At 35.1% G+C, this 13570-nt stretch overlaps 1 protein-coding gene across 2 annotated transcripts in view; it reads left to right on the top strand.

The window, feature by feature from the left end:
• The window catches only part of DIAPH3 (diaphanous related formin 3), a 522768-nt gene that overhangs the window by 298352 nt on the left and 210846 nt on the right, over positions 1 to 13570 (top strand). For both annotated transcript variants that reach the window (XM_023196219.3, XM_023196220.3), the window contains one exon: positions 4169 to 4408. In XM_023196219.3, coding sequence (XP_023051987.2) covers positions 4169 to 4408 — 240 coding nt within the window. The remainder of the gene's footprint in view (positions 1 to 4168; positions 4409 to 13570) is intronic.

The following is a 13570-nucleotide window of genomic DNA, read 5'->3' on the forward strand; positions in this document are numbered from 1 at the left end:
CCTACTCGCCAGGTGACTTGAAAGAGTCATTTCATCTTCCTGAAATGCTTTTCTATTATTCCTTATAATGTGATATCTACAAAGCATATGAACTAATGCTTTTAGAGTATTATAAATTAAGACTGAGGCCAGTAAATTCCCAGTCAGCAGGTTATTGTACTGTTAGAAATTTAAGTGAACAGTTAATTTCATAATGACTTCAGGGAAGAATAAAAAAGAATAAAAAATAAATCCTTTTGAGGGGTGCTGTGTAAGTCTGCATAGTAGGATAGGAGGAAGAAAACATCAGACAACCTGTATTTATAAAAGAAAATGTGTAAAGAAAACTAGATATGGTGTTAAACAAAGTTGGTATAAAAATGATTTTTTTCTTATAGAATAATGGATAAAAATAAAATTCTATGTGAAAAATATAACCATAATGAGATTACGAGAGATTACGTCTTCCTGGGAACCTTTCCAATTTTCTACTCCTTAAGACAGGCAGAAAGAATTCAATGATAAGGGCTGCAGGGGCAGCTACTATGGCTCCATGAATGGGACCCAGTCAATACTTGTTGGTTCATTGATTTTTCTAAAGGTCTTTTTATGTTGTTCCCTCTCCAACAACATATATTGCCAACAAACAAAATTTTGAAATAAAATTACCCTTAAGGTTCTGGATATTGGTTCTTGATTTTTACCAGTCATTGGTTTTAAGATCTCTTCATTCTGACATATGACATCTGTGGGTGGGGAGGTTACAGGAGTACTGCTCCCTGCCTTCAAGAAAAACAGGAGTGAAATCAATGTATTTTTACTTTTTTGGATTGATCTTCAGATTACACATCTCATTATTGTCATAGATTTGGGTTTCGTGAATTTGTATTGCTAAGACTTCATAACAATAGATTTAAAGGATAATTGTAAAAATGAATTTCTAATTTCTTCTAACATTCTAGTTATTAACTAGCTTACATTTTATGTTTATAGATTTTTTACCCTTTCCTTCTTCTCGTTTTTAAAAATGACTTTCTGTTGGCCATTCAGAATATTATTTGAGCATCATAGTTCTCCATTTCTGCATTCCACTTAGCCTTAGACAAGTCAGAAGTTTAGTTTTCTTAGCAGGAAAACAATGCAAATCCCCAGTGTTGATAGAATATGAGAAGTGGTGAGGATGGGGAAACATTGGTCGGGGTTTTTACATATGCATATTTCCCCCCCCCGCCGAACCTTTTTTATTTGATTCCACCTGAAGAAGTAGTTTGATCAAATAATGAGGAAAAGGGCTGGGTGCAGTGGCTCATGCTTATAATCCCAGCACTTTGGGAAACCTAGGTGGGCAGATCACTTGAGGTCAGAAGTTAGAGAGCAGCCTGATCAACATGGTGAAACCTTGTCTCTACGGAAAATACAAAAAGTTAATCAGGCATGGTGGCTCACGGCTGTAATCCTAGCCACTCAAGAGGCCGAGGCAGGAGAATTGCTTGATCCCGGGAGGCAGAGGTTGCATTGAGCGGAGATTGTGCCACTGCACTCCGACCTGGGCAACAGAGTGAGACTCTGCCTTAAAAAAGGAAAAATAACCCTTCTGTTATTATCATAGATTCCAAGATTTAGATCTTGGAACATTAACCTTAAATGATATTTTGTTGTTAAATAAAAACGGCAACCATTTGGCCTAGGGCTCATCATATGGCTGAATAGTGAACTAAAGACAGGCACCATCTCCAGGTGACCTTTCAAGTTCCTTTCCCACTCAATAATTTTGTTTATTAAAATACATTTACTCAATAATAGTCAAATACTGATTTATCTAAACTTGGAAGAAAGAACAATAGGAAAACGACATCTAATTTTTTTTTAAAGTGTCGTTCAAAGCTTTGTTTTTAGGTTACTTTCCTGACTTTGCCTTGTCAGGGATTTTCATGAACTCGTAGCACTTTGTTCTGCATTACATCATAGACTTACTCTGTCTTTTCAAGGTACCTGTCCCTAGTGCCAGATACACTCATTATTCATACAAATCTAGGTTATATTTTTCTAGGAGAATTAATTACTTTAAGCTGGCTACATATGGTTAGCTTGTCAGCAGGAAAGCTTTAACATATTTTGGGGTGGTATAATGTAGGCATTTAAGCAGTCTCTTTTTTCTTCTGTGCATGAAAATAGTAGTACATTAATATATATTAGAATTAATATATTTCATAATACAAATGTTTTGCATAGAATACTGGATAATTTCTTCTCATATTTATTGCAAGTATCTGGCTTCATAATCATGAGTAATGGCAGTTACTGAAAACAGAGATGCTGTGAGCCCGTTAGACACCTTTAGAATGGCCATAACTACAGGTGCTACATGTGAGTGCTCTTTTGTACGTCTGACTGCTCTAAAGGACATATTACGTGTAACAGAGCATTACTCATGTTACCAATGTCATATGAACATCTTCCTTTTGCAATGGTTAAGGATAAAAAAAATCCAGGCAAGTGAACCCATCTGGAGACATATAATATATTTTAAGACAAAAGTCTTTGTGGTAAGTGATCACTGCTTTAAAAGAACAATTCATGCCCAGTAAGAATCAATATTCTAATAGTGCATCTCTTTGTCTCTTTATAACTTTTATATCGCTTACACTTACTCTATAAACTTTTAATGATGTTTCTTCTTCTTCTTTTTTTGTCCTTGTTGAGCTTACATTCTTTCTTTTTCCTAGACAGTGGAATATGAAGACATTCCTTAAAGTGCCTTGTAAAGTAGACTTCTTATTAATGACTACATTAATTGACCTCTTAGAATCTTGATTGTATACACATAACCATTTAATTTGGCAAGGGGCTGGGAAGAAAGCTAAGTATAAATTAGATATTTATATTATTTGAAAATGGAACTTTTCATTCACTATAAGGCTTTAGTCTATATGAAAATATTCTCTCAGAGTTGTGTACAAAGAACTAATTGCTCAATTTTTGTCAGGTGAGTAAGCTGAGTTATGTTAAGTCATTAAGGCAGTGTCTATAAAATATTGGACTCTAATAAGCCTTTGTCTAGTATACTTTAAGTAACGGTCATTATTATATTATGAACTGATAGCTTTCTGTGTCCCAAACAATCATGATTTTCATTATATTTGGCATCCTACAGGCTTAACATAGCATTGTTTTTTAGCCTTTCCTTTACAGTCTGTGACTAAGAGAAACAGTCCCTATTTTAACCTGTCTCTGCTTTTTTTCTGACCTTGCCTTAACCTGCTTTTGATATTTACAATAGTCGAAGTTCAACAATTTTACTATTACTGCCCCTTCAGTGCATTTTAAGTCCCGAATCCCTAATACGTTTGGTCAAGGAATTCATATCTAGCTTAATATGTGGTATGTCTTCAGCCTACACCTAATTGATTATTTCTTGCATGTGTGTTGATATAACACAGAAGTAAGGATAAAGGCAGGAATTTGCCCCTTTGTTCTTTTAGACATCTCTAGTCCCCCACATTCCCAATAGAGAAACCCAGAGTCCCAGACAGGGTTAACTTGGCATGTGATAGATTTGTGGGTTTGCACTGCTTCTGCGGTTCTACTACTCCCATGTTTCCTAACTCTGATTCTGCTAATTTAGTATGTGTCAGGAGTCATTCTACTTTCCTGTGTTTCTGAAGAAAGTCAATTTAGTACAAATTGGGACCTATTTACTCTCCCTCTATCTAACACATACTGTTAGTCAGCAGGGTTTCTGAGGACAGCAGTTGCTATTTGAAGAAAACAAACCCTCTTTAGACTTTTCTGAATATGTTTTAAAAATGACCCAGTGTATTGCAGTATTGAACAAAAATTATTCAAAATAATGACATGAATGCCTTGTAATTTGTGGCCTATGTGTCCTGTTACCTTTTTAGAATTTAGTTTAAAAAATGCTTACTTTATTGCTTAATTAAACATTATCATTTAATTAAAGCTTTCTTTTCATTGAGCATCCAAATTGTTAATTTGGGTTTTGAGGGATGACTCTGAATTCCCTACAAAAACAAGCAGGGCTTTTCTCTCTTCCTGCTATCAGTTTTAGGAGACATATTGCTTCTTCGGTACTGTCATACCAATAAATCATCCCAGATTACTTGCAGTCATACAGTACTAAAGTATACCATGCATTTTAAAGGAAATCTGCTGTTTTCTTTTCAATCAGATGAGCAATGTGAAGAGACTACGGCCACGGCTCAGTGCTATTCTCTTTAAGCTTCAGTTTGAAGAGCAGGTGAACAACATCAAACCTGACATCATGGCTGTCAGTACTGCCTGCGAAGAGATAAAGAAGAGCAAAAGCTTTAGCAAGTTGCTGGAACTTGTATTGCTAATGGGAAACTACATGAATGCTGGCTCCCGGAATGCTCAAACCTTCGGATTTAACCTTAGCTCTCTCTGTAAAGTGAGTTTGTTTTTTAAAAACACATATTTGCCTGAACACTTGCTCTTAAATGTCAGCCCTGATTACATTATTTAAATATTTTTTATTTTGATGTGCTCATTATCAAGAACTTGAACTGAACCATGAACTCAAACCCAGAGTGAACTGAGCTAATTTACTCAACCTCTGAACTAAATCCAAATACTAATTTTCTTCAATCTGTAAATCCAATTCAAGGATTTTATTTAATAACAAAATTATATCGTAAACCTATGCTTTCTCAAACCAATGAAATGGAACATCAAAATATTATTAATACTGACTCATACTTACTCAGTTCAGATACCTGTATATATATTGAATATTGCTTGGGATTGCCATTAACATTTTTACCTTTAACCATTTAAATATTTCTCTGCATTGCTTTCAAAAGCAGACTAAAAGGAGAGAAAAATGAGATCCCTTTATATAAAGGGGAAATTATTATTTTGGAAATACATGCAACTCAGATATCATTGATTTTGAAGTGTTTCTATCTAAATATAATTGTAGAGGACATGAAAATAGAGTAAGTTTGGAGCCTTTTTTTCCTTCTGTGTTTTTCATAGGTTGAATTTCCTTACAGCAAATATATTCAATGTTTTATAAAACAGAGCTCTTTCCTGAGGAGTGGGCCATAGTAATAGGGCTTTATTGATCTGCTTACAACAAATTCTTCTCAGTTACACATCACAAGAAAACCGTTTTCTTGTTCTTGACCTCGTAACAACTACACTCCCTGATTAAGGAATTTGATGATTGCTATTGCCAGTTAGGTAGAGAAGGTGAAAAACAAGTTCAGCTTTACCTATAGGTTTACTGCATGAAATTTCTTACACAATTTCCCTAGCCTAAGCCTCTCATTTCTATCAATGCCTTGTGAGCGTTTCCCTTGCCCCATCTCCATTCTTTTATTTTCCTCTCTGTTTTCTTAGGCAGCTATATTTGGTGAAGATCGCTAGCATGGGCGATACAATTCCTAAAACACATCCTGAAGGCCTGGCACATCTATCCTGGGCTTACTCAGAGTGAAGTCCTGTGCCAGATACTTTGCCAGATTCTCTCTTTAATGTATGTGATTAATATTTACCTAGCATACATGATACTCATATTTTCCACATGTAAACCATTAATTATGATTAAATGCTTTAATGAAGCCATATACAAAAAGTATGGCGGCAGAGTTTAGACAGAGAGCCTAGCTCAGCTATGAGAGGGTAGTTAGATATTCAGAGAGAAATGGGAATTTAAGCTGGATCTTGAAGGATGAGCAGATGTTCTGTGAGAGGAAAAGGCATTCTAAGCAAGAGTCAGCAGCTTCCATAAGGGTTATAGCATGGCATGTGTGAGTACAGTGAGTGGCCTACTACCTGTGCAGACTAGATGGGAAAGGAGTGGGGCTAATGAGACTGAGGTGGAAGTTGGTCTAGATTGTGAAGAGCTTTGAATATCCTGCCTAATGATGGGGATTTTATGGAGACACATTCTGTAAGGCAAGTAATATGATCAGATATTTTGTAGTAAGATATGTCTATCAGCAGTATAGAAAAAGATTAAGCTGCACTGTTTAGTACTGTTGCCATTAAACATATATGGCTACTTAAATTCAAATTAGTTGAAATGTAAATAAAATTAAAAACATAGTTCCTCAGTCACACTCGCCACATGTCAAGTGCTCAGTGTCCATACCCATTGGCAGAATATATATGGCACATTACCATCATTGCATAAAGTTCTATTGGATAGCGCTGGGTTAGAGGGTTACAGTGAGGAGGTATTTGATGTTTGGCTGACATGTAGTGTGAGACCTAAGAGAGCAACAGAGGAAACCAAACTGAGAAGGTAATAGGAAGGATGGTATGGGAGGTGGCAGAGGAGAGAAAGGTCAAAGATAATTCCTAAGTGTCTACCTTAGGCAACTAATGGGAGATATTGCTACTGGCATGTTTGAAGTGATTGCTCAAAGGAGAATAAGATCAGGGTTTTTTTGTTGTTATTCTACTCCTGTTTACCTCAGTATCTTAAAGGGCATATGATTGAAGCTGCCTTTTTTAATTATTTGGCAAAGGTTTGAGTGTCCACTAAGTTAACTATCATTGTGCTTTGAGATGCTGGAGTTCCAAGCTAAAGAGGGGGTTGAGGTAGTATGTAGTGGGGACATAGGGAAGTATACAAATTCAGGGACATCTGAGGAATTGTCAGGTTGTGCTGGTTATGAACTTGGAAGCTGAAGGAGAAGGAGGCAAGCAAGAATGGCAGATTCAGGCTTTCCCTAAAAAGGAAGGCAAAGTAAGAAAAATAGGGTGAGGGGCAAGATAGGGGAAAGTTAAGTCCACAGCCACACGTGTACTACAGTCTGTTTCCTCATGCAGAAGTGTCTGTGATCCTCTTTAAGTTTTACATCTCAGAACTATAGTTGACTCACAAAAAAACTGGCTGCATGCTCTTCCTCATGTCCTTATGCCTTCTTCTAAGGAAAGCTGTTGACAGGAGACTAGGTCTGATTAATGAGGTAAGATAGCCTACTGTAGTGGTTGGTATATAGGAAGTACTCAATAAATAGCTTGAATGAATGAAATTTATTGTTGTAAGACAAAAAGTAGTGTCTTATGTTTATTTTGTAGTTGAAAATAAATAGACATCCTCTCATTGAGATACAATCACTGATGCATAGTAATTTTTAAATCTTTTACAAATCTAACGTAGCTGTTATTATTTTACTACAGTTAGTTGGCAAATCAGTAAATCTGTCTGCAGATAAAGAGTTGACTTTATTTTCATGCAATGATACTAAGTATTTTGATCATCCCTCTTAGGAGCCTTCTGTTGTGGAAGAAACAAAACAAATACTACAACTTCATGTTTTTTATTAGCCTACATGTCAAGTTGAAAGCATATATTGAACAAGATGATATCTCATCATATTTGTTATCAGAAGTAGCAGCTTGATCTTTGACAATTGTGATTGAATTTTCACACTGAGTATAAAGCATTTGGTTTGATGATAAGCTCCTACACAAGGAATTCCATATATATTTGACAGTAGAAAGATAGGGAAGTATTTTAATCTGTTAAAACATGCTGGTTAATTATATGACATTTAACATTTTATATCCCAAATCCTTACTTTTAAATGCCCTTTACGAATTTAACTCAAGTATGAAAAATTCATGAAAATTCATATTAAATAACTTTGCATTGTTTAGAAATAAGAGCATGAATACTTGAGTTTCATGCCTATTATACTTTAGCTTGGGGAGCTGTATCATAGCTTTGTAGACATTTGTAGTCAGGATAGCAATGAGTAACTATAATATCTCTGGATTCAGAGAGAAAAGGATTTACTTTCTTATATCCCAAAGATTTGACGTGGCATATGACAAAAAAGTAAAATATGACATAACATAACTGAATTTATGATTAAGATCTAAATAAAAATTAAAGTTGCTGTATAGGTGCTTGACTTTTTGGTGATCAAAGTGATGCGAAGACTTCATAAGCAAAAACAGTGCTGATTAAACCTTCATAAGAAGTTTTGCGTATGTATCTTTACAAAAGATATGTATCTTTACAAAAGGAAAACGTGTTGAATAGTGTTATAAACAACAAACGAGTCAGTTTCATCAGAATCTTTTTTTTAGAACCATCTCCCTCTCTCTTCCTCTCTTCTCCTCTCCCCCAAAATATGTATTCTGGGCCTCTTAAGGACCTGGCACTCCATGCAAACCCTCACGATAAGAAACAAAATGTACGTTTCAGTCACAGTAATGCTACTTCTAGTTTAGCTAAAATAGTGTAAGTACCTTGCTTTCTGATGGCTTGACTTTTTAAAAGGATAAACCTTGTAGAAATAATGGAGAACTGCTTGTCATTAAAAAATCCTCCAAATATAGTACTGAACTTTAGATAAAAAATGTATAATAGGCATTTTGAGATTATATTAATTTTGAGAGTGGGGGGACTGCTGTTGATTAAGTGGAAAACATATCTTTAGAAATTAAATTGGCAGATGATAGATGTTTATCTGACCTAAATGCCAACCTAGAAAAGTTTGTATCTGGTTAGTGTCAAAGATATTTCTCCAAGAGATGTGTTGATAGGGCCAAGTTCATTTTTTTCAAAGGATTTTAGGTGAAGAGTGAATTGACCCCACCATCAAAGTTCATCACCATATTAAAATATATGAGATAATTTTGACTGGTAAATTTAAGAAGCAGATGTTACTAATCCACATATAATAGCTATAACATGTGTTTAATAATGTTTACTAATGTCTAATAAAATGTATAATTTCTGAGTAACACATCATTCTGATCAGTACAACAGGGTGATGCAGCTCTTTGTTCCAGGTGGTTAGATCAACTGACTTCCTATATTGGGGTAATAGATACAAAGTTTGAAGGAGTTTACCACATGTAATAACTAATTTTTATTAGTATTTATGCTGTTTTTCTTTGGGAAAATTGCAGAAACAAATAACTATTGATCCCACTTTAAATTTATCCATACTGTCACTTTGTAGGAAGCCTTCTGTTTTCTGTGGCAGTAGAATATCTAATGAGTTCATCTCAAAGTTGAAGTCATCGAAGAATACATGGTAATGGGGCTATGAGTGTTGAGGATTAGGTGCTGCTAAGATGGTGAGGGGGTGACAGACAAAATTACTTTTTCCTATATTCTCTTTTCTAATGCATGAATTTTTTATCTGATTCTGTATATTCCTTTTATAAGCAAAAAGTAGAAAAAGTAGAATAACTCCACCAGAGTTGTGATGGGGATAATTAAAACAACATAAACAACAATAAACATTGAATTCTCATATTCTTTAATGTTTCCACCAAGCCTGATGAGACTCTTTCCAAAATTGTGACAAATCTCTTTCGGATGACATTGATTAGCAACCTGGAGTACCCTTTAAGAAATACTGATACCGAAGTCCCCACACAGTTCAATTAACTTAGAGAAAGAATGGTTGTGGATCCTGACTGGTGGCATTTTTAAAACCACTTCCTAGGTGATTTTAATACTCAACTTGAAGTGTGAATCACTTGGTCTTCTGCCCTGCTTTCGTATCCCAGAATGGAAAATCCCTGACTGGTGGTCTGGAACCAAAAGCAAACATGAAAAAATGAAAATTAACCAACACCAAAGCCACAACAAAAAAGAAACAACTTTACTTCTTCACTTAAGAATGAGTGGTGAGGCCGGGCGCGGTGGCTCACACCTGTAATCCCAGCACTTTGCGAGGCCAAGGCGGGCCTGTCACCTGAGGTCAGGAGTTCGAGACCAGCCTGGCCAACGTGGAGAAACCCTGTCTCTACTAAACTGCAAAAATTTTCCGGGCATAGTTGCAGACGCCTGTAATCCCAGCTACTCTATTCAGGAGGCTGAGGCAGGAGAATCGCTTGAACCCGGGAGGCAGAGGTTGCAGCGAGTCGAGATGGTGCCACTGCACTCCAGCATGGGTAAAAAGAGTGAGACTCCGTCTCAAAAAAAAAAAAAAAGAGTGATGAAAATTTTTCAAAAATTGCTGCTTTCCTCTCATGCCAAGCTAAACATTACTCTGAAAATGAAAACTTTGAAAAGGAATGTGAATTTCAGGCATGTAGTGGAACTGAAATAAGTTGAAGGCCTGTTTCTCGAGTCATTTTGCAAGTCTCTACCTTGTACAAGTAGAGTTTCAGTGACTATAAAAGCGTGAGACAGGATACCTTTGCCTATTTCAGGCAATTTGTATTTTGCATACCTGTCACACTCACACAAGTTAATACCGTGAGTCATTTTTGTGAAATTTTTATCCCTATGTATCACTTTTTCCTTTACTCTATGAATTTATTTTTAAGAAAGATCTCTGCCAAGCAAATCCATTGTTCCATTTGCATTCAGGTTATTTTGGGAAGGATTTTAATTCTTTATTAGATTGGCAAAATTATACCAGTAAATTTTGGCAACCTTTTAAAGTAAAGCAGTATGGGCCAAAGACTTGCAAATAACAAATGCCATTCTTATTTTACATGCAGCCAATTAAATCACAGAAATACTGATTTCCAAAGCAATGTGAAACTATTTAGAATGCTTAACCCCCTTTGACTCATTCATTAACACATTTAATCTATGACATTTTCTAAGAAATATTTAATTGGCTTTTCTAAATAGCGTTTTTGGTAAATTCTTTTCACGTCACCTTTGTTTTTCAATTGCTATTAAATGTTGTAAATGATAATGATTCTTTTAATGGAATTATAAAAGATAGAGTGACTTTGCTTAGGCTCAGCAAATAGGCTACTTGTGTGCCTTCATCTTCCTGCTCTCGTAGCAAACATCGCTTCTCTATCACACTATGCTTTCCCCTAAACACCCAGTCTCCGAATCCTCCTCAGCATCATGCTTATAGACAATTGCCTCCTCAGAGATAGCACCTAAAGTGAATATTACCATCCCTGGTTTAATTCAGACTTCTCTTTTTATATTTTTTAAGTGAAAAATAAAAAATGGAAACAAGACACTGCATTCCTGATACTCTAACAAGTGTCTTACCTCTCTTTTATCAAGGGTCTGCATTGTTTCTACATTTTTGGAATCAGAGACAAAACATGCAACTTTATTATCCACATAGTAATACTTAGCCATTGGTACCTATGAACATTTGTTCTTGGGGGATGGGGAGAGGATGATGATGAAATGTGTCATAGGTGGCTATGAACTGTGGTTCCAGCGTTGGGAGGTACATAATCCACCACCACCAGAACAAACTGAAAAATATCACTTGAGCTATATCAGGCATGTGTTTTGTTAAGTCCTTTAATGTAAAGTTCAGAAGTTTCTGTATTTATATTTTTAAAAACAAAAACATCTCATTTAAAATTATTCTGTTTGATCTGCTTATATGAAACACGAAAATGAAAATACAACTTATAAAATTTTATTGGATGCAACGAAATCAATGCTTACAGGGAAATTTATAGCATCAAGTGCATACATCAGAAAATAAGAAAGATCTAAAAATAATAATCTTTAACCTTAGGAAACAAGAAAAGGAAGAGCAAATGGACTTTGAAGAAGGTAAGACAAAGAACTAACATATACTAGAGCAGATATCAATGAAATTGATAGAGAAAATTAATAAAGTCAAACCCACCAATATCTGATTGAGTCTTTAAAAACATCAATAGCCAAGCTAACCGAGAGAAAAAGTAGATACCAATTACCCATGTCAAAAATGAAAGAGAGACTATCATTACTGATCCTATGGATGTTAAAAAGATAGCGGAAGAATATTATTAACATGACCAAGCCTACAAATGTGATAACCTGGATGAAATGGACCTTGATAGATACCATCTACCAAAAGTCACACCAGAGGAAATAGACAATCTGAATCTATTAAAGTACTTGAATCAATAATGAATAACCTTCAAAAACAGAAAGAACAAGACTCAGATGGTTTCACCAGTAAATTCTATCAAACATGTAAGGGAGAAATAATTTCAGTTCTCTAAATCTGTTCAAGTAAATAGAAGCAGAGGGAACACTTTTTAATTAATTCTTTGCATCCAAGCTGGGTGTGACATTTGAAAATCCGTTAATGTAATCTATCACCATCAATGAACTAAAGAAGAAAACTCACCAACAGATGCAGAAAATGCATTTGACAAAATCCAACATTCATTAATGAGAAAAATTCTCACCAAATTAGGGATGGAGGGGAACTTCCTCAAGTTGTGATAAAGAACATCTACATAAAACCGACCGCTAGCATCATACTTAATGGTAAGAAACTAGATGTTTTTTCCCTAAAATTGGAAACAATGCAGGTGTGTCTTCTCTCACTACTCCTCTTGAACATTGTGTTGGAAGTCCTAGCTAATACAATAACACAAGAAAAATAAAAGCTATAAAGATGGGGGTAGAATAAACACAACTCTTTCTTCACAGATGAAATGATTGTCTATGTAGAACCCCCCCCCCCCCCGCCCACCAAATTGACAAAAAATAAACCTCCTGGAACTGTTAAGTAATGATATCAAAGTTTTAAATTATGAGGTCCCCTATTTTAAAAAGCCATTGGTTTCCTGTATACCAGCAATAAACCATTGGAATTGGAAATTTAAAACATAGGTATTAATCTAACAAAATACATATAAGATCTGTATGAGGAAAACTACAAAACTTTGAAAGAAATCAAAGAAGATCTAAGAAAGTAATAGATATTTCATGTTCATAGGAAGCATGTCTCAGTATGGTTAAGGTGTCATTTCTTCCCAACTTGATCTATAGGTTCAATAAAGCTCCAGTGAGAGTTCCAGCAAGTTGTTTTATGGATATTAACAAAATGATTTCAAAGTTTTTATGGGGAGGCAAAAGACCCAGAATAGCTAACACAATACTGAAGAAGAACTAAGTTGGAAATCTGACACTCTGACTTCCAGACTTAGTATAAAACTGCAGTAAGGAAAAGATTGTGGTATTAGCCACAGGAAAAAAAATAAAAATAATTTTAAAATAATGGACCAGACTATAGTCCTCAGAAATAGATTCATATAAATATAGTCAGTTCATATTTGATAAAGGAACAAAGATAATTCAATAGTGAAAGAATAGTCTTTCTTTTAAAGAAAAGGTGCTAGAACATCTACATTAAAAAAAAAAAAAGTTGCCAGACCTAATATCTTTCACAAAAATTAACTAAAAATTTATCATAGACCTAAATATAAAATGAAAGACTATACATTTTATAGAAGATAAGAGAAAATCTATGTGACCTTTGTTTTGATTATGATGTTTTAGATATAACACTGAAAGCATGATTTATAAAAGAAAAAATTGATACATTGAACTTTATTAAAATTTAAAACTTCTGTGGCAAACAATTAAGACAATGAAAAGACAACAGGCTGTAAGAAAATCTTTCCAGAACACATATCTGATAAAGGACTTTTTTTTTTTTTTTTTAATTATACTTTAAGTTCTAGGGTACATGTGCATAACATGCAGGTTTGTTACATATGTATACCTGTGCCATGTTGGTGTGCTTCACCCATCAACTCGCCAGCACCCATCAACTTGTCATCTACATCAGGTATAACTCCCAATGCAACCCCTCCCCCCTCCCCCCTCCCCATGATAGGCCCCTGTGTGTGATGT

Source organism: Piliocolobus tephrosceles, chromosome X (genome assembly GCF_002776525.5).
Source record: "Piliocolobus tephrosceles isolate RC106 chromosome X, ASM277652v3, whole genome shotgun sequence".
Lineage (NCBI taxonomy): Eukaryota > Metazoa > Chordata > Mammalia > Primates > Cercopithecidae > Piliocolobus > Piliocolobus tephrosceles.